At 42.9% G+C, this 21,938-nt stretch overlaps 2 protein-coding genes across 5 annotated transcripts; one reads left to right on the top strand and one right to left on the bottom strand.

Moving 5' to 3' along the window:
- Nucleotides 1-1,102: 1,102 nt before the first annotated feature.
- LOC106746488 (class E vacuolar protein-sorting machinery protein HSE1) lies at nt 1,103-6,628 on the top strand. Its single transcript, XM_014623126.1, has 3 exons — nt 1,103-1,399; nt 1,671-1,928; nt 2,508-6,628. Exons 1-3 carry the CDS (start codon nt 1,250-1,252, stop codon nt 2,946-2,948), a joined length of 849 nt encoding a protein of 282 aa, XP_014478612.1. The 5' UTR covers nt 1,103-1,249; the 3' UTR covers nt 2,949-6,628.
- Nucleotides 6,465-20,567, bottom strand: LOC106746486. Of its 4 annotated transcripts, XM_014623121.1 has the most exons (8): nt 20,449-20,567; nt 13,795-13,931; nt 12,703-12,827; nt 12,337-12,476; nt 10,205-10,419; nt 9,772-10,012; nt 8,621-8,865; nt 6,465-7,128 (listed from the first exon to the last, which is right to left on the bottom strand). In XM_014623121.1, exons 1-8 carry the CDS (start codon nt 20,456-20,458, stop codon nt 6,898-6,900), a joined length of 1,344 nt encoding a protein of 447 aa, XP_014478607.1. In that variant the 5' UTR covers nt 20,459-20,567; the 3' UTR covers nt 6,465-6,897. The 4 variants fall into 4 exon arrangements, with proteins under 4 accessions (XP_014478607.1, XP_014478606.1, XP_014478608.1 ...); XM_014623120.1 differs by lacking the exon at nt 20,449-20,567 and having other exon boundaries at nt 13,795-13,965; XM_014623122.1 differs by lacking the exons at nt 9,772-10,012; nt 10,205-10,419; nt 20,449-20,567 and adding an exon at nt 11,919-11,945 and having other exon boundaries at nt 13,795-13,965.
- Nucleotides 20,568-21,938: the final 1,371 nt, after the last annotated feature.

Raw genomic sequence — 21,938 nt, 5'->3', positions numbered from 1 at the left:
TGAGTAGAGGGAAGTGACTAATTCGCGCGTTAGCACACTTGAGCTTAGCCAGGGGAGAATATGTAAAGAGATATATATATTCCTTGCCAAGTAATTGCTTCTAATTGTGCGCACGCCAATCCCGAAGAATGCCCGAAGCTTCAATCGCGCGGGCTTTTCCTTCCGATAATCTACTGCTGGTCGATAACCGCGTCCCGCGGTAACGTCGGTATATAATCTACTGCGGGAATTTTCCCCTTTGAGTCAAATCAAACACGAGTTTCATAGTGAGAAATAAAATGTTGATTTTAATATGTTTTTTATTATTATGTCCCCGAAAGTCCGCTCTAAATTTTGCGTTAAAATAAGGCATTTGTCATGTGTTATGTGATAAGGACAAATGATGATACAACTGGAGTTGTATCGAGACATGTGTTCCTTGCTGGGAAGCGATCATTGCTGGCTCCGTTTCCGAGCAGAAAAGTGGACACCAAAAATTGTCATTAGGCCCGTCTTAGACTTCTTGGAACTAATATGGATGGCGAAGAAATGATTTTATCGCTACGTTTATTTACACAGCATTATATTTGTCTGCGGTTTATTTTCTCACTTATCCGTTACTACAACGGTTTACTTTATTACTTGCCTATAGTTTCAGTCATTAGTTAATATCTGCACACGAGCATTCCGCTGCTATTACCAGACACCCTGTATAATCGCGATTACTATTGTATAAATTATTATTTTATTGTATAAATTATTAATTTTGAGAAAAATATCCCCCATAAATTTCCGCGAGATAATCAAGTTCATGAAGGCAAATTCCTTCCTTATTTCTTAACAACTGCGAAACTTAATAAAAAAAAAAAAATGTCCTTTTTCAATCGTTTATAATTGCAAGATCATTAATTTTTTATAGAATCGATTTCATGTTAATCCAAGAGTCCGTCATTAATCGCAAAGTCGTCTTTATTTTAACATCGTTTTAACATCGTTAAAAAATAAAAAGTAAAGATAAAACGCTCAAAAACCGTTGCCCTTATCATTCAGTTCCTGCAAAAAATCTCCGACAGGCCGATTGACATTCACGACGGGGGAGGGGGGNGGGGGGGGGGGGGGGGGGATCTGGAACGTTCAGCATGTACCGCACGATCAAGGTGTTCAGCTTCCTCGCGAACCCCGGGAAGAAATGTCAGCCCAAGTTATCACGGGGAAAGTATGAGGACTCGGTTCTACAGGAATCGCACCGTAGGGGCGTGGTGGAAGACCGATGCGATCCGGGCCTCTACCATCAAGGCCTCTTCGCCGGGTCGCCCTGAACCGCTGTATAAAACGCCCCTCTCATTGGCTCCTGGAGCACTGCTGCGCTTCCCGCTGCCTAACGATCCGTTACTCCTCGTTCATCATGCGCGCTGCATTCGTAAGTCCTCGCAAGTGCCCGCGCTTACTCTGAGATCGCACGATTGTCGGATAAATCGTCTGTAACATTTCGTTGAAATAAAATAACAATGTAATTATATAAGGAGACGCGATAATATACGGTTTGATCGTTAACGCAGTTAAATTTGTATATAATTACACAGTTATGTAATATATACATATATGTCAAAGTGAGAGTATCTTACGCGTATCCCGCCAATTCGCCGGTATTTTCGGCATTCCGAGGCTTAAATCGCGTTTATCGTTCGCAGATCATTCTGCTAGGTGCGATCGCTGGCGTGTCCTGTCAAGGGGCTCACTATCAGTCGCCGCATCAAGCGGCGATTTTGAGCGACACGCGATATCTCGCGGGTGACGGCACGTTCGGCGCATCGTACTCCCAAGAAGACGGAGTGGTGTTCAAGGAGGAGAGCGACGTGAACGGCGACCGGCGTGGGTCGTACTCGTACGTCGACCCGACCGGACAGAGGCGCACCGTGACCTACACGGCAGGAAAGAACGGATTCCAGGTAGGCGGAACGCGCCTTCCCGATGAAATCTCTAGTTCCGGGACGCCGCTCGCCGAAATTCAACTTCGATGTTCACTGTTGGTAGAAATAACTGAATGTTAACAGTGCGTGGAAGGTAAATTGGCGATTGAATTTAAGAACGAGTCACCTCGTTGAAACGCGAAATTCAGGTAATTGCTTACCTGACAGTAATGTTAGAAAGGTAATGCTTGATACAACGCGAAGAAGCTCGACAAATCTGCGCTAAGTTATTTTCCGGTGATTTGTGAAGATTCACAAAGCCGTTTGTGATATAAACTTTGACGTTATAACAAGAAAATATCGGTCAAACTTATATAATGTCGGTCAAACAAATCTATAATGTTTAAAGACTTGTAAAGAAATCATTGTTTCTCGCATTTGGACGTATAATATTGTTGACTGCCCGACTGTCAGGCGTGTCTGCGAACATATCACACGTGCCCCAATAAACAAACGTATATTTCTGGAGTAATGAAAACAAAAATCATGACGTCGGATTTTTTGTACTTCATTTCTCGATGGGAATTGAAACGATGCATCTCGTGACTCGTTTCGCAGCCGACTGGGGACCACATTCCCAGCGCACCCCCGCAGGTACCACCCCAACCGGAGTACGTGCCGCTGCAGCGGTACAATCCGCCGGATCATCAACCCCCGAGCTACGCGCCAACCCCTCAACAATACTCGCAACGCTATCAGCCGGATTACGAACCGCAGCAGCCTGTCGTTTACCAGCCTCAATTGCAGCATCAGTACCGGCCTCAGCCGCAGCCACAACCACAGCTACAGCCGCAGTCGCAGCCTCGCTACCATCATCCCCCAGAATTGCAATCTATACCTTCGTACGCGACTGCAAATGCGCATCATCAGCCCCAAGTTCGACCGGCGCCGCAGTACAATGCGTTAACGACACCGGCATCCCGCAGGTTTTACCCACCGGGCAAGCTCGACTTCAATCGGACTCCCGACGGTTTCTCCTACTCATTCAGCAAAAACTAAGCGACACGTAAGTGAACGTAAACTGCGAGCAACACAACGACGCCTCTGTAACGGGACCAATGAAACTCTCGGTCGAACGAAATACGTAGTTTCGAGAACAGTTGAGTGCAAATTAATTCGGTGCTTCAGTTATCAAAAATCCAGATATTTTCCCAGTAGAAAAGGTACCATTTTAATTATCGAAATGATCTCCATTACCATCGATGACTTTAGACCGCTTATCGGACAGCTATCGAATTCCGTCGCGATAGAAACAGATGAAGATCTGAAGAGACAAAGGACAGTAAATTAATATTGCTGCAGTATAACACTCTTCTCAGCTTATATTAAAAATATTAAAAATAGCGTCTTTTGTCCCTTTTATCGCGTGAGGTCGAGCGTTCTTCTTTGAAATTTTCTCGAAAACTCTGTTAGCATTTTTTACAAATTGTATGATTCATTGCGTCCCCGTCAAGAGTTAAACAAATTGTTCTTGCGACTTCAGGATCATTTTTTTGCAGTTGACATACAAAAGGAATGTACTGCCGAATATGCGCCCTACTGATAACAATACTGTTCATTTCTGATTCATTTTCTGAAGTTACGTCGATCATTCTGCGATGTTGCGCGGTGTTTTTAAACATAGACGGGAGCTCTTTAAAACTACAATTTGGCGGAAAAATATTTAGATTTAGAATGCATATTACGGGAATGAGAAAAACTAAAGGCACCGAATTAATTTGCACAATTAATAAATAATCCGAATGCACGCTGATCGAATCAGGAGAAATTCAGAAACTCGTCATACGAATATAATAAGAGAGATACGTATCTTGCGTGCGAGATATATTCATTTCAAAGTAGTGTTCGTGGTTACTTCTTAAGTGAAGCTTCCGATCAATTATGAATTTAACATGTGCTCGATCGGATGTAGGATATTATCCTCATCTTTGTATAATATACTATATTATCAGTTACCACACACACACACACACACACACACGCACCACAGAAAGCTTTTAAAATTTTCTGAGATACATATTCTTTAGCTGCAATAATAGAGTAAGTTTCGGATGACGTATCTATTTTTCGGCCTCATACGAAAGATGAAATGCCGAAGCTGCTTAGAATCGAGTGACTTTCATCTCGCTGGTTCGTGCAACGCCCAAGTATCTCGCATAGCAATTTCCTTCGCTAATGCGAGCACAATCACGTGCCCCATGGGCGGCGTCGACTCACTTTCATCCGGTAACCTTTGCGTTCTCCATGGTGTTGCAATTGAGAATCCCACGATACCGGACGGGATGCGGGATACGCCCGATATATTTGTACAAGAAGTGCAACACCGGAGATTAGAGGAGTATGTTTATTTTCCCCCATACACACACACACATACACACACTGATGTAACTCTCAGTCGTTACACTAAACCGGTTTTATTTATTTAACGCGGACACTACGGCGGTATCAATTAGACTTCAACGACGAATTATGAGCTTATTGAATATTGATGTAATTTAATATGCTTGAAAAAGGTATATTGTTACAACAAGAACTATAAAACTTAGTTACTCATATTTTAATAAAAATAACTACTAATGTATAAAACAAATAAAAATCGATTCGCTATATATCTGCCATTTGAAAAAGCACTTGTATAAAGTCAGATATATAATCTCATCGTAACAGTCGCTAACAGATTTTGTTGTATTATTTAAGCATATCACTTTTTTTACATACATGTCGAAATAAATGTGGAAGTTGACGTGACGCATTCCGAGACACAACTGTCCTTCTCTGTAAGACATTTTTTCATTCCTTACTTCATGAAAGCCGGCAATTATCAGCAGTAACGGAAGAAAAGGGAGACAAAGAAGCGATTATCTCATTATCCGGACTCGCGACAATGATAATGCGAGCATTATACGTCATCGTGCGCGAGGAGGTACGGGTCGGCAAGGGCGAGGAAATAAAAATGCAGCAAAAAATTTACGACCGCTTTTGCCGCATGCTGCTGACACATCGTTCATTAACATTCATCAGGCGTTTACAGTATATTTAATTTTTTGTGGCTTGAGTCATCGTCGACGTTTCTGTCGGAAAGCTGATCCATACAAATTCAGTTACTTCGCGACGATATCGCGCAATTTTGCTTATTTTTAACGCTAAAACTACCGAGGCGGTCACAAAATGACCGATTTGTAACCTTTTCTTCTTATAAAAGTTACTCCAACTTCTCATGGTACATCCTCCCTGAGATTAACCGTAATTTTTGTCGCAATGTGTAAACGAATAAATATTTTTCCCTTTGCATCGCGTATCTTTTTTAGAAATTTCATTTAAACCGCTCCGATAGGAAGGTACACGTTAATCGTCGGTAGTTTTAATGGCCTATCTATATTATTTATACTCTTACATATTGAGTATTTGTATAGTGAGTATTGTATAGTTGAGTATTTGTATAGTATTAATGTGCACAAAATTAGTTTATTGCCTCAATTAGAGAACAACGCGACGACAACGTCGACTGGATGTAGGATCGTGAAAAATTAAGGCAGTTGATCCATAAAAATAGTGTTAGAAGCTCAACAAAACTGTGCTAAATGTTTATAATTTACACAGGGTTGGTTAATAACTACTTAGACAGTATAATATTCAAAATCGAGACATAAGGCGTCTTGGCCTTTGTCTACAATTTTATTTTAAGAGGGCTTTTAAATACGCAAAAGGATCGAAGCGATAAATCACTTGTCGTAAATTTCTTGGCAAATATGTTGAAAAAGATTGTTTATTAGGAAATATGCAGTAGTGAAGAGTTTTCTTTTTGGTTTTACCACGATTTTGCAATCGATATATATATATATATGCATGTATGTATGTATGTATATGTATATACAACTTTTCATAATTAACTTTTAACATTAATAAGTTAATTTAATATCAATTTAAATTTTAACTAGTTCTGGTTTAGATAATTTTAAACTAAATTAATCTTACAGTCCAATATTTCTACAAGTCTTTTTTATCGTTTTCTTATATTTCATTCAAATCATAAGAATAGTTTGATTGTTAGAAGTAAACACGTAACATCGAAAATTATTTTCGTATCTGTGATACATATAAATAGTACCAACTTTGACTTCAATTACCTCAGTTTCGTTAAGGTCAAACTTTTCCAATTTCACATATGATAAATCATGTTTCGACTAATATGCTGTTAAAATTTGAAAGATTAAGATTTCTAAGAAAATTAATTTACAGACCAACTACTTTCAGTACACGTTCTCACATTGCAACGTAGTAATCAAATCAAATGGACAAACAATCAAGTTTGTTTTGTAAATTGTGACGTGAGTTATGCAACGTATAAAAGAATGTTCCAGGCATCGCGTACATTGTTACGATTACTAGAGCTCTTTTTTTTATTCAAAAGGATAAATCAAAACTCGAAATTTACAAAAGAGGTAAACAGTGTATACAATTCTGTTGGCAAACAGAAAACGCACGATGATATTCTGGACGTCATGTGTTTATATATTCAATTAAAAATGTTATTTTATTATCACATGTCCTATCGATACATGTAATTTTATACTTTGTTCATATCGTCGTTAGTTAAACGCAATAAACGGCAAAGAAATATCTTTAACGCAACGTTCATTCTTAACGCAAAGATGAGGTTAATTAACGGCGGGTAAGTGCAACACGCTGGATCTGCGTCACGGCGTTGAAACAATAAAATGAACGTGACAAGCAACGGAAAGCAATGAGAATTATATGTAGTAAAAGATCAGTCGGAAAAATGTTTCTCATCGTTTATGTAAATACAATAATTTGATCCTAGAACTACACATCTCATATTTTTGGCTGCATGGTCGCGAGGCCGAGACTGTTTTCGCGCTTTTCTGCAGAACTGCCGATAAAGCCGCAGGCTTCCATCGATTTCCTCGCCGGATTGTTTCTCGACCGTTTACTGCGATACCAGGATTTCGTAGTCGGGGAAAGCGATCTCGGAGCCGGCAAAAGGTATGTAGCACACGCTATGGGAGGGCTGCACCTTGCCGATGGTCAACGTATCCTCGTGTTGCACGCGGCCGACGAAGAGCGGCTCACCGTCTTCGGTCTCGCCTCCCGGAATCGCGTTCTGCGGGATGTTGCCGCCGCTCACTGGCACCCACTTTGGACTGCATCCGCAAAGAACCTGAAAGTAGGCAATATGAAAATTAGAAAGATGAAAGAGAAATATAGAGAAAAAAGAGAAATCCCTCAAACGTCTTTCACACGGGAAAGAAACTTAATTTCTGCAACTGGAGAGGAACCAGAAAACTCGGTGACGAGAAATGTCTTTGTTACCGCGACTGAGAATATTCGTGTGAATATTCAGTTGCATTAAAATTTGGTTGAGACTGAAATCCCAGATATAAATAAAGAAACGCAATGGAGAAAGTTAATTTGAATTGGCTCTCTAAATCATGTGACTTAAGGGGTTATGCCTGGTCAGAGATTTTGAAAAAAATCAATTTTTCAAGAACCACATTTCCCTGAAATATATAATGTTGAATGAAGTTGATCTGCTTGAATTTTACGAAGATGTACGACTTTGAGTATATATTCGTCCAAGCGCTCTGTGCAGGTATAGCGCCGGCAGCTGCACGAGGGACGAATATCGTCCCTTTTTTACCTGCCCGTCATCTATTGTATGTTACTAAAGTATATACTTGTGTTAGTAAATGTGGAGGGTCTTCTAAGATATTTTAATAACAAATTCAACGGACTTTCAAACCAACGAATGCGAAACCCGGAGACGCTGGCAGTATAATTGATGTCGAGCTGTGCAGTCGAACGTTCACTTCTATATTATTTTTCTTTTCTTAAAGAATTATGGGTGATAAAAACGATTTGAGAGACTTAAGGAAAATAGAAAATGTTCTGAGCGCAAAAGATATCCCGGGAGAAAAGAATATGTTATCGGCAACCATCAAATCGATATTTTAGAGGCGACAACTTCAGCACAAGATGCGCTATATGAACCTGGAATAGTTGAAGTAACACTATGTTAGAGAAATATTCAAGAACGGACTTTCAAAGCAACGAATGCGAACTTCTTTGTTTCGGTGAAACAACATTTAATATATAATGAAATAATTTTTCTTTGAAGACAAAATATTATTTCTTCCAAATGATACTGTTTTTTTTTTATATCAAACAATATGGTTTACTCTAATAGAACAACATTTTCAAACAAAATGATGATATTAATTGTGTTTATATAAAACAAATTCATGTATCAAATAAACACGTATACTAAATTCAAAGAAATCTTTTCTTCTGTGTGCAAAGAAAATGGTGAACTTTCGACATATCGAATTCAGTTGTGCTTCTCTATATCTAGGATTCTAGTTGAGACAAGTGAGAGCAATTGACTGAGCGGAAACCTCCCACAGGAATCCCGGGCAGCACAAATTAATTGGTTAACCGTTGCCCAACGTTGGTTTAAACATTGAATAACGATTAGCCGAACAATATGTGCCGCTCAGAATCTTTCCGTTCCTACAACCGAGTTTTCATCTGGTTTTTTCATCTCCAGGTTCATCTGGTAACAGAAAATTCAGTTACACCACAACAGGGTTATTCTTTCCGCGTAGACGTCTTCAAGACTGATTTATTCCTGGACAAGATTCACACTCGCTCACCTGATAATCAGTCTTCCCATGTTCCTCGCCACCCCAGGGGACGTAGCAGACGCAGTGGCTGGGCTTCACCTTGCCGGGAATGAGAGCACCCTCGTGACGGGCCCTACCGACGAACAAGGTCTCGCCGTCGTTTCCACCCTCGACCGCAGCCGGTGGTATCATTCCACCGGACGCATCGCACCAGCACTCGCTTCCCGCGCCGAGCGCGCGGACTTCCAACGGCGCGGACGGCGTGGCACCGGGATCTGCGTGGTGGCGTTTTCACGTTTAACGAACGTTGCGCGAACGTGAACGAGAGTCACACTGATATAATCCAAAAGAAGCGTTGAAACGAAAAGAAACAATAAAGATCCTGCCTACCTTACCAAGCGAAACTAACATGCAAACGTGCACATGTCATTTCCCGTGCGGTTAATACCGTGCCAGTTGAAATGGTATTGAGAAACCCATTTAGCTGAATCAACGAAATTCCTTCTTGGATATGGACAAGCAAATGTTTTCGTTTGTGAGAACCGAAACATTTGGCTCAGGAAACCATCTCGGACCCGGTTTTTGATCTTCTAGGTTCATTCAATCATTAAACTGATGGTTTTGTAGCGGTGACTTTTAAAGTTTCACGATTAACCATGAACAGAGAAACATAATTTTCACAATATCATCAGGTTAAGCTTAAACAACAAAGACCGAACCATTTGTTCATCTATACCTGAACAAGTGTTTCGTTGATTCAGCTAACTGGGTTTCTCCTAGTGAATGATTATAAGAGTAAGAACCAAATACCAGCCAAATGCTTTGAATGGCGTGTCGAGTTACGAAGCGGAAAAAAGGTGATCCGAGGCTCGCTCGTTAAACCGAGTGTCTCAGGCTAAGTTGAATTCAGGCGGGGTTTTCGAGAAAGCCACGGAAAGAGCCCGCGTGCACGAGAAGGAGCGTACAAGAGAGTTTGCAGCGGTACGTCGCAGCCAAGCGAGAGAGAATCGATCGTTCAACGACCGCGAGATCGGCCAATGCCGATCGACTACGCGACTCTGCGTGGCAACGCGCGCCGCTCGCTCGGACATTTAACGTCGATCTCGGATCGCCGAGACGGAGCATTTGTTCTTATTTTATTTCTTTCGTCTTTTTTCCCTGCTTTCCAGGCAGATCATTACGTTTTTGACCGCTAGCGACTGCGGGGTATTGCTCGAAACGGAGCTTCCAGTTCCCGGTCGCACCCCAAGCGGTGCGCACCCCCACGTAGCCCACGCCGATGGGATTCGACTGATCATGCCATTTCATGAGGACAGCACCGTTCTGACCGCCCGTTCTCACCGTGACGAGGCCCTCGAACCACGTGATCGAGAACCTCTTGTACTCGTGCTCGCTGAGCAGACCCGGCGTGTCCACGCGCACCTGACATCGGAGACAAATGTTTGTTCCACGTGAGAGCTGGTACGAGTGCGCGACGACGGCGGCGAGCAAGTTTGTCGCGAGAAACGCTTAGCTTAACTGCTACACACATTCGGAACGCTCGCCGGAGCGAGCGGTCCCGAGTGCGCGTTACCGTTCGCCGCTCATCGAAATTAACGAGGCCACTTCTCAAACCTTGTCGGGCTGTTTGCGATCGTATCTAATAACGGACGCCGTGTTTTCCCACCCTCCGAGTATGATTTCGTACATGGGGCTCGACTCGCCCTTCTGGTTGGTCAGCGCGACGTGCCCGTTGCTCTTAGCTTTCACGTCGATCAGCACCGAGCCGCCTCGCACGGCATGAAACTTGTACTCTAGCTTGTTAGGGGTGTTCAAGGAGTTGCGGTGACCTTGTCGAGTGTGGAGAGAGAGAGAGAGAGAGAGAAAGAAAAAAAAAATTAAAAGTCAAATTATAGTCGTAGTCACGAAATGGACCGTGCAAATAAAATGATCACAATTGTCGCGTGAAATATCTTACGAATTTCAAACTGTAATTGTATTTATTGTATAAATTAAATTAAATTGCAGCACGTTTCGATAATACCGATGAGCAAAACTTACATTCTGGATTTATTTCTTGGCGTTAATGGCAAATATAACAGTTATAATCAAAACGTAGCTCTAATTTCCATAATATGATAAACGACATTCAAAAAGGAATTTGATATTTGAGGCTTGCGTGATGCGTGGAAAGGAATATCTTCAAAATCGTCTCTTGTAAAGCTAATTTTTTTATCTTAAGATGGTGTGTATGGCAGGCCTAAAAGAGTTTACGAATGAAACATGTATAATATCCTGTAGGAAGATAGATTCTATTTCTATTCTTTCGTTGTGTAACGTTCTTTATGTGGAGACCATTAATCCTTAAATGCATAGTGTTGCAAATTTGCAACATATTTATTTTTCTTCTTTGTCGAGATCAAAGACACAGCTAAACGTGGAAGACCAAATTCTTTCTTAGAACGAAATATACAATCCAAAAGGCACAAAGGCAATGCTCAACATATGCCTCAGATTTTTTAAAATATTTTTCTCATTTTCTGGGACTACCTATGAACCTAAAAAAAAAAAATAATTCAGTAATAAAAAAAAATTCATGCATTTAAGAGTTAAAAGACGCCTAATAATATAACACTTAGAAGGAAATTTAGTCTTCATATTGTCAATTTTACCGACAGCATAAAATATTAAAAAAATAAGAAATTATAGTAAAAATACATCATGTTGAACCTAGATTTCTTTGTAACCATAACTAAATTATTTTTTATCGTCATTTTCCATTTCAACACAAAGGTATAAGTAGAAAAAAGAATTAAAATTTAAAGAAGATACAACCTGATGATACGAGATTTGTTGACCAGTGTAACCAACGTCGCGATAACGCTGCTCTCCTCTCGAGCGAAGGAATCTCCCGAATGCTACTTCTTGCATCCGCTTCCGCTCGATTGCTCTTTTGCCAAGCAAAAGCGCAAAAAGCAGTAGACTCGAAAATTCTCGCCTGAATATCGACTGACATGTGTGTGTATGTATGTGTGTGTGTGAGAAAAAAAAGTCGGTCTATTGTGATGGGTGCCCCTGGTCTGAATCGTGCAGCGCGTCGATGTGCTGGATTAATCAAATGCTGCGAGTGTTTTCCCAGAAGTCCGAATCGCCCGGTTTCGCGACACAATGAACTTTATGAGATGACCGTCTTTAATCCAGCATCGACCACGCGATGGGGTGGTATAATATACACGTGCTAGGATGGAGTCAAACATACTCGGACAGAAAAGCAGAACCTAAGGGACGGCACGTGCGACTAAACGCTCTCGCAAGATCTTTCGTGTAGGCTTCAAAATACATTACGTACAACCACCGTAACCTCCGCAGCATATGGCTGTGCGAGCCGCGACGCGTTAGCAGATCATCCATGAACCGTCGCAATAAAGAGAGATGCCGGGAAGGGGAAATAATCGGAAAATCAGAAAGTCAAGTTAAGTCAACCTGCGGTGCAGTGGAGGAACCGAAACGGCAAAAGGAAAACGGGATGGTTCGCTCAATTCCTACAAATTGATCTGATTTACAGCACGAATTCTCTTCTTTGCGTTACTACATCANGGGGGGGGGGGGGGGTGTCTACTTTCTAGACTACAATCTGTGAAACAAAGTGTATCAGAGGCGAAAATATATACGAAAGCGAGAGAAGTTCCGGGAGGACAGTGCGCGTCCTCAGATCGCCGAAGAGGAGGAGAAGAGAAAAGAAGACGAAGAAAGCACAACGCGCTTACCTTCAATGAGCCAATCACCGATGGCACCCCAGGCGGTGCAGACGCCGAAGTAGCCGATCCCGAACGGTTCCGGATCAGCGTAGGACAAAAACGGACCCGAGTCGCCCTCCTTGCCCACCGTGAGGGTGCCGTCGTCCCACCTGCGGATTTCACAAAGCGGATGAAGAATGTTGCTAACGTTACACGCGCCTCGATTCTCGAAGCGATTCTCGATGTGCGCCTGTGTGTGTCCGTGTGTACACCTGGTGCCGACGGAACACGAGACACGTAATCGACGCGAATTAAGAGACGGAATAAACGACGCATGGCCGCATGTACAGGCGCGTCTTAGCGATTCTCTAATGAGTCTAAAATACGAGCGCCCACCTGATCCAGAAGCCGCGATAGTCATCACCGCTGAGGATCCCGGGTGTTTCCACCTCCGCCACATCCGGCTTGGTTCTGTTCTTGCGTATGACCGACTTGCTGTTACTCCATCCGCCGATGAAGATCTGAAAGGAAGCACGATTCTGTTGTGTTCTAATTTGCCCATCGACAACGCACAGCACTGGACGGAGAGTTTCTTTCGTGTTGACGGATTTAGGAAGTGGCGAGTATATAATGTATAGACACTTCCGTTCGATATTACACGTCGATGAATTTACCGATGCGAAGAGAGGTTTCGCGTCTCTTAAATCATGAAACATGAGCAAGAATATATCCGGTGACTCGTAGAGCGATGCTTATAGGCAGATCTCATAAACAAGGTCGTCCCAAGTTCATTTTCGGATACTGCACCACGGATCGTTTCGTTCACTACAAAGCATCTGAAGATAAACTTGAAACGATCTTATATATATTTGACTGTGAATACCGGCATAATATATCAAACGGTGTACGAAATGTATGCTGACAGCAAATTCAATACCCGCGCTAAGCTACAGTCAAAAGTCGTTACACATAAGGTCCAAATGCAGTTCGGAACACAGCCAGTGATCTATAACAAAAGATCTTGAGGTTTTGATTAATTCGGAAGTTAAGTTCTCTCATCGGACCATCGACTGCATTTCAAACTGCATCGAAGGAAAAGAAGATTCAAGGCGTCCGAGACCCATCCGGATAGCACGAATTTCTAAAAGATGTCTTAAAGGCGTTGAAAAGACGTTCTATTTTTTTTTTAGATGTCTCTCAGACATCTTTAATCCGTACGTTACTTATTTGAGGAATAAAACAACTGTTGTTCATAACTGAGATCCTTGTTATCGACGCTACTTCGCTAAAGCCAAGAATAAGCAGTGGAGAAGTTAGCGAAGGCGCCAATGTCACAGGCAAAAACGAAACGGAAAAACATTCGATTGTTTATGCGTCAGTACTTGGACCCTCACGCGCCCACTTACGGTTTAAGAAGTCTTTTAGAACTTCGTGCTGTGTCGAAATGGTGTGTACGCGTGTAGAAAAGCGCAAAACACAGTGTCTCACCTCGTACATCGGATCTCCTTCCTGAGGACCGGTCGTGAGAGCGATGTGAGCATCGTTGGCCGCTTTTACCCGGAATTGTATCTGCCCGGCCGTCACCGGGTAGAAGTGATACTCCAGTTTGTCCTCGGTGGTAAGCGCTGAAACGCGAAGGGCCATTTGAAACCTCGGTTTTATTGCGTGACAACTCGTCTCTCGTCGCTACCACATCTTGCGTTTTGCGAGCGACGCGTTACCGGCGCTAGTAAATCGCGCTCGCTATCAACCGACGTGTCCTTCACGTCGTGGAAAATAGGACGAGGCGCCGGGCGTCCGGTGAATCGAGACATCTTGACGCCAGGCCGGCGAAATAGACGCGAAAGTAGGACAATGCAGGACTCTCGTCGATCGATATCGCGGGGGCGATCAGCAATCGCGCAGTGCCGCGTGTCGCTTACGTGATACATGTGTTACATATCCCGTGATTCGATCGTAATATTTTAATGACGGGCCTACAAAGGTCATTCGGTGCAATCGGGCCACATATGGCGCACGCGATTCGCAAAAACCGACGCCGACGAGGATGAGTCACCGGCCGTAACATTGGCCGGTGATAATATTCGCATGATGATGAGCGACCGAGCAACTTTGACGACGTGCCAGCGTCATCGTGACTATCGACTATTAATCGTTCCGATACCTTGGGTAATGTTACGCAAGAGTCACCACCGCTCGAACCACCCCGAGTCGATCGAATTACGCGCTCGTAAATCCTCGTATGCGTGACGCGTTCAATAAGCGACGTAATTTTCCCGCCGAGATCCTCCTTCGAGCGAGCAAACGGCTATTTCTGTCCCACTGAGAGATCACGGCGGCAATAAACTCGCGTTCCCCGATCCGTAACGGAATAACCGATAATCGACGATCATCCACCGCGTGTCCGCCCCGCGTCCTCCAAAGCTCTTCCTCATACCTCGAACATGGCTCGTAGTATTCGAGGTATGCCACAGCTTTTGCGAAGAAGAAAGAGACACTCGACTGTCGTTTTGCGCTCTCGTTGCGCAAAAGCCTATCGCAAGATATTAATTCCGAGGCCGCGCTGTAAAAAGTCTCACGCGATAACCGCGAGATTCCAATGGTCGTCCGTCTTCCATTTTGCATAACTCGGCGGACGGAGTTACGCGTTACGCATGTAACGATTATAAATAGTCACCTGCGCTACCGGCAGTGTACTCGGCGGTCACTTCTCACCGATGACATCACACAGTAAACGAAGAAGAGATCGCTGCGCCGGGCATCGTTCCTCGTAAACGAGAGAGAGAGAGAGAGAGAGAAAATTACTTGTACATATTCATGCTGGTAAAATATACAATCAGTGAGACACTGATGCTGCGGTTCTAGACTGAATCGTAAGACTCGTAACTTATTTCCATAAAACTCGTAAGAACCTATGATCGGAACTACACTGAGAAGAGAAAATTGAAATTTTGCGAAGTAAGTGTTTCTGGTGACGTTTTCTTTGATATTTATTGATTAGAGAAAAATATGACCGTAGTGACGGAATATATATTTTTGTGAAATATACCGAAGTTTTCTTATTAATTGGTTTATTCACCGGGAATGAAATTTTATCTCGCCGTATTTACACAAACGTTTATTTCATAAAACCAACCTTATATTTCACAAATAAATTTTTAAGTCTTTCCTCCCAAATATTATGGGAAATCTCTTAGTAAACTGTCAAAAAAGATGAGTAAAAACTTTTAAAGTTACACATAAAACACTTAATAATTAGTAAATACTTCAAGTACTACATACATACATACTAAAGTACTACAGTGCTACATACATACTAAACGTATCAAGAAGTCGATAATCTTTCTTTACGCGTAATCATGCGCAACTCTCAAATGACAGGTTACATATAGGTCCTCCTTACGTTGAGACATCCTGTATATCTGAATTAGTCACTCATCGTAACCATGAACATATAACGATGAATAGTACAAAGTTAGTAGGTAATTGCAATTTACGTAAAACTATAAGTCCGACTCTTACGATTGCCTCGTATGTTACGATTTTACAATTTATTCATAAATTTGCTCAGAATTGCAGCGTAAGATCGAGATCGTCGCAACGAATCTACTAACGCCATCGTGTGCTGATGTCATCCTTATTTCCACGTCAATTACTTCATTATGTCTGCGAGCCAGAACGGTCGCCAGAACGACGATCCTTCGATACCAGTCGGGGAATTTAATCGCTCGGAGAATGAATCTCGCTCGGATAAGACTCCGATACATTCGTTAATTCTCGCTAATTAGGACACTCCTCGAAAAAACGCTATACTATCTCGCTTCTCGTTGAATCACAACAACGTATCGTCGCATTTTGACACTCGATACGCGCGATTCTTTCTCGCCCGAGTTCTCAGCAGCCTCCGAATCGTGCGTATGGGAAAGTATCAAAGCCTTCATTAAAAGAAAATTCAATCATTTTCAGCTCCAATCACACCTCTTTTTATTGTCTTAACCGCGAAAATGGTAGTAATGATATGCGAAAATAGTGTAATATATTTATAGATGTTTTTTTGAAGTAACTAGATACAGACACTGAGAGGGAAATGTAAGTAGATATAGATACAGACATAAATTTAGAGGTAAATAATTAGATTTAAATACATCTAGTATGAAAATATACTTCATGAAGTAAATCTAGATATATTCTCATAGTATATGTATCTATATTTAATTATTAGCCTCAAACTTATGACTGTATTTAGTTACTTAAAAAAATATATCTGTTACAACACTGATAATATGCACACGGAAAAAGAAAAAATTTTGCTGTTGTAGCGAAGCCATCGTTGCTATCGCATATTTATTGCGCAACGATAGAATTTAGTTGGCATAATCCCAAATCAGGGAATTATTCGTGATCGAAGCAGAGACACTTTTATTGCCAGGGTAGAAAATATTCTGCTGAGTGAATTTGTCCTCAGGACACGTTAATTTGCTGTTAGAACAAAAGTGTTTCCTATACTTACTTATTTCTTCTTACAGCGAAATAATTTGTAGATCCATCGAATGGCATTTAGTATTCTTAACCAATCATTTTGCTGTTCACAGTAATAACTGACAAATTTTGCTGCGACAGTGTAAAATTTGCCATGCTAAATTATTTTTCGCCGTGCACGTAAGATTATTATCACTGACGCTATAGTAATACTTATTAGAAAAATAGTTCTCTTGACTATAATTCTTTCACTGTAATGATTACAGTTACAAATATTACTTTTCTCGCAGTGTTCGAAACGCTCGGAGAAGCCTCTCGGCAGCTTTCCTCCCCTCCCTCCTCTTCGTCGCGCGAGAGGAACTCTTCTTCGGGATCTCCGGGTCGCGATCGCGGCGTTAATTTCGTTGCGCGGCAAATTGATTAGCTGCTATAATGTAGGTCGTGCTTCTCGCTCGCAATTAACATAACAATGCGAAAATTAGAGCCATTGAGTCAATTCGCATTGCGCAACGGCCGCGAATACCGTTCGCGACGCTCGTTCCGGCGTACGTCCACGCGTATCGGTGAATTCCTGCCGCGGAATTCTTCGCGAATTGCGTCGAGTGCGAGTCGCTATGCGGCGATTCTCCTCGGCAAGTCGCGACATTCGCGACGGAGATGGAACGGAGCCAGCTAGCTAGCGAGCAAATAACGATCGCATGTTTCGGAAGAAGAAAAGAAAGAAGGAGAAAAAGGAGAAGACGGGGGGAAACCGTCCGGGCAGCAGTCGAGAGCGATTTCACGCTGGAACAGCCGCGCGCTAGTTAATCCCATCGGTAAATCGCGACCGATGGCTCAGCAACGGCGCATGGAACTATTCGCTAAGCCATTCACCATCGCGCTGCCATTGACCTCGCCTAGCAACTGTCGTCGTCGCTTTGCAACCGGCAAGGCATGGTGGACCATGGCTCGGGGAGAACGCGCGGCTACATCAACCGCCACGAATCGTCAACAGGTGCCCGGTGCAGCAATGAACGCGCCAGCTGCCATCTCCCTGCCGAATTTCTCGCTGCCGTTAGACCGAACTCTAGCCCTCCGCACTTTTATTCTGTAACTTTTCACGTATTCGTCACAGCCGCATGCCGTTGCAAATCTTGGCGCGGGCAAAATGTCTCATAAATACTGAACAAAATTGCTATGTTCAAATCAATATCTGCTAAGGAGTGTTGGAGTGGTTTATTTTATTTGGATTAAGTAAATATTACTTGAATGTGGCGCACTGAAGAGAAAGAAGTGCCACATTCAAGTAATGTTTCACTTAATCCTTAGTTTATTTGAACTTGGCAATTTTTTTTCAATGTGGCTGCGCAACGATATCAAAATTTGGTGATGATTAATTGAGCGAAATTAACGGCAACGAAATTTTCGTCACTAGTTACAGAATAAGAGGGCTGCTGTGTAATTTCTAATGACAGTCTAATGAATGTCGTTATCGTTACGTTGTTGATGCGCAGCTTTTCTACCATATGTTGCGCAATGACAGCGTAACGACAATGATATACCGTCGTTCAAAGTTAGAATAGATTAACCGATCTCGAACGAATTTCGGTGAAATTTAGATAATTTATCGCACGAGTTTTGCCCCGATGATCGTTACGGTCTAACTATAAAAATGATTTAACACTTGCACGTTGCGAGCTGTCTTCGCCTATCGCGAAGGATATTGTGTCGTTTTTCAAGCGATACGTCCGCACAGGCTCGTCTTTCCTGTGCACGGTCTCGATTACGTAACGAAAGGAACTGCATTTCGCCCACGCTGCTCTGGAAGATTGGATCCTTGAGCGCTTGCAAGATTCTTATTTACCCGAAGGAGCATGAGGAACTTCGAAAAGAGGTTCACGTGATTGAAAAGATTCGGCGGGTGAATATTGCGTCACAATCGGGGCCAGCGGAATGCTCCGATTTCACGGTAAAGTGAGTGGGAGGAGTCGTGTCCATCTATAATTCGCCAAGGATGGATTTTCACGAGTCTCATTGAGATTTTCATCTGATAATATGCAAAGCCGATCACGTCGCCGCACGAGAAACCGGAGAGATAAGGACGAATGGACAGCGCGCCGAGTCGTAAACATATGGCGCCGAGGTGTCGACGTGTAAAAAAAAAATATAGGAAACAAGAATTTCAAGATTTTCAGAGGAAAAAAGAGAGCCGGAGACGAGTTGCGGCAGGCGAGTATTATAACACGCAATCTGGAAGTCGTATTGCGCAAGGACGAGGGATCGCATTCTTATGACGTGATCAAATCGAGGCTATTATATCCGGCGAGCTAGAGAGCGAGCGGGAGAGCGAGCATCGTCGGCAACTATCCGGCACCTATTCTCACCCACGTTCGTAATGTCGTAACGAAATTACGAAATTGTCCACAGTTGAACTCATTCGCGGAAAAAGGATGATTTTTCTCAACAGCGCGCCGACAGTCGCAAACATTGTCGAAGGGCGCATCACCCGGTAAGCCGAAAAACCGTTAACACAACGTCATCGCAATGACATTTTGTAACATGTAACGTTTTTTTCAAATATGTATTTCTCAATATCGTATGCAACGTCATATATTGTGAACGATACTTGACCTAAACATTAAAAATAACATTTTTGCATTATGATTTTAATATTTAGGAATATTACATTGCCAAGTAACAGTTCGAAAACATTTATAAAATATCATGTCAAAATGTTTAATAAAATCCATGATTAAATCAACGTTCCAAAAGATTGCTTTAATATCCTTGCTTATCGGACGGTTGTCCGTAATCGTCCGCGCATAAAAATATGTAAATACTTGACTTTTGCTCGTCTCAAAAATATATTTTTCTCGCGAGTGTTTGGAAAACCGAAGCATCGCGGAAGTCTGTTGTGAACGGACTCGGCCTTGACATTTTAAGAGTCTTTAACGAACATTTAACCGGTCGGGGACAGCGCGACGTGTTTACATTCCTCTTCGCAAGTCGAGTCTTCGAGTGTGTCCGACAATCGTCCTTTCGAGGAATCGCTCAGACGTTTAAACGTTGCGTGCGCGATCGTAAAGCATCGGGAGAAGCCGGCCGGCTCGGCTGCCGTGCCGGCTTGTCAAACCGGCACAGCCGCGCCCCATCTCTATATTTAGAGAGCCTCTAAGAAAGAAACTACGAGGCTTCTTAAGATGGTAGAACTATTTCTCCCTCCTAAGAAGGCTCGTTAGATGGGGATCCCCATTAGACGCGATCGTCCGTAAAATGGAGCGGAGTTTCGCCGGCGGAAATAGCTCGGCCGGAAGAGGACTCTAAGTGTCGTCTTACGTCGGAAAACTGATCGACCAGCCGACTTGATCGCGGAGATTCGCGCGATAACTTTTTTACATTTAGACACGCGACGTTAAATCGCATCCGTCGTTTCGATTCTACGCTCCATATTGTTCCATATTGTCCGCGCGTCCGTTCAGATGAAATCATTGCGGTCGAGCCATCCATTCAGCTGCGGAACCGCGATGAATAATGGAACGGAGTCTACACACGGACATGCGCGATAGAAATTACGCAAGAAAAGTGCGACTAGGACGCGCGAGACTCGACCGACTCGCGAAATCGGACCGTTACGTATAGATAATAACGAGAGGAACGCACGGAATATATCGCAATGCAACTTACAGACTGCCATGTTGCTCTTCTGCGTGTACACAGAGTCGTCTGATTAAGGGATGAAGCACTGGCGACACGCACACGACCAAGACGGAACTCGTACTGCGACGCGCCGCGCAGCTTCGATGTCTTTACGATACCACCGGTACGGCGAGGCGGCGCATGCGCGATACGCCCGGTGCGACGTACAAACTACGGGAATGCTAATTAACGGCCAGCGCAATGAGTCACGGATCGCCGATGCGTATCTGCGAATTCCGACGGAGCTCTGGAAAGGTCTTCCGTAGATCCGATTGTGACGTACACACACGGCGACGGACAGAGAAGGAGGGAGAGAGAGAGGGAGAGAGGATTGTGTATAATTCGCCAGCGTGATGACAAAATTGAATTTTCATCTCTCCGTTAATGATCTTATGATTCACAATGTACCACTCGTTGGGAGAGTAACGAACGCGTGTATGTGTCGCGTCGGACGATGAAAGTTTCATTACGGGCAAGTATTGCGCGCGATCCGTGATTCATAAGGTCGTAATTCGTTTTCTTAAGTGATACGAACGGCGTGACGGGAGGGATTATTTTTATAAGCGCTCGTGGAGCGGACGAAAAATGACGACTGCGCATTCGTTATCATTTTCGACCGGCGATTTCGCTTCGAGCAGACGACTACTCTTCCGCAGGGCGTTGAATCTCTTCTGGGTATCGACCATGTAATTTGTCCCGGCGGATACGTTAATATCAGGTCCCCTGGCTTAATATGATCACACGGGAGTCGATCGTGAATCTTCAGCGTGAATTCGTGAAAAGTGCAAATTTTCTAATTTGAGAACTGAAATCTGGAATATTCGAGTTATAAAATATAATTATATATAAAATCAAAATTACACGATACATATCCCCACCGTTTGTTACATTCACCGGCGTGCAACGTGCAACGTTGCGAGTTGACGGCATACACAATAATAACTATGAAATAATAAAGTTTCACCGGGGTGAGTTAGTTTAGCCTCGGCCTTGTTTAACGATTAGGTTTCCGAGTAACAGTGATTCGTGTGAATTACTCGGAACGTGTGGGCTAGATCCTGTGGTATAGCGAGCTTTTGAATATATTCACTTGAAGCTTGCGATAAGTCGAACGAGCTGGAGCCCTGTTTTACCGCGAATTCGTTAGCACTGTACTCGTTACTGGCTGCACATAATTAAACATTCCCCTGCATAATTACAATATACATATGAATGTAGACGAAGACGGTTGACTTTATTCGAAGAACAAAGAAAAGTTAACAAATTACAAAGCCTTTCCAATCAACCGTTTTAGCCTACGTTAACGTGTGTATTGTAATTGTGCAAAAGGATTTTTAATTCTGTGCAGCCGGTAACGGGTACAGCGCTAACTAAAATTTGCGATAAAACAGGACGATTCCAGGATCCTCTTAACAGTGGAAAGTGTTAACTCTGACGGTAATACGAGTGCTTGCGGTGAGTTACCATTAGATGGTAGC

The sequence above is a fragment of the Dinoponera quadriceps genome, unplaced genomic scaffold (assembly GCF_001313825.1).
Source record: "Dinoponera quadriceps isolate SergipeBrazil2010 unplaced genomic scaffold, ASM131382v1 scaffold1850, whole genome shotgun sequence".
In the NCBI taxonomy this organism is placed as follows: Eukaryota; Metazoa; Arthropoda; class Insecta; order Hymenoptera; family Formicidae; genus Dinoponera; species Dinoponera quadriceps.
The sequence above is the reverse complement of the archived record's forward strand: the minus strand, read 5'-3'. Positions and strand labels throughout refer to the sequence as shown.

Bases quoted from the DNA above. Each gene is read 5' to 3' on its own strand.
- LOC106746486 (XM_014623120.1), bottom strand. From the start codon at position 13,950: ATGGCCCTTCGCGTTTCAGCGCTTACCACCGAGGACAAACTGGAGTAT. The intron at 12,828-13,794 runs GTGAGACACTGT...GCTTCCTTTCAG, and splicing joins AAGGAGATCCGATGTACGAG to ATCTTCATCGGCGGATGGAG. The intron at 7,129-8,620 runs GTGAGCGAGTGT...GCCTACTTTCAG, and splicing joins ATGGGAAGACTGATTATCAG to GTTCTTTGCGGATGCAGTCC.
- LOC106746488 (XM_014623126.1), top strand. From the start codon at position 1,250: ATGCGATCCGGGCCTCTACCATCAAGGCCTCTTCGCCGGGTCGCCCTG. The intron at 1,400-1,670 runs GTAAGTCCTCGC...TATCGTTCGCAG, and splicing joins TCATCATGCGCGCTGCATTC to ATCATTCTGCTAGGTGCGAT. The intron at 1,929-2,507 runs GTAGGCGGAACG...CTCGTTTCGCAG, and splicing joins CAGGAAAGAACGGATTCCAG to CCGACTGGGGACCACATTCC.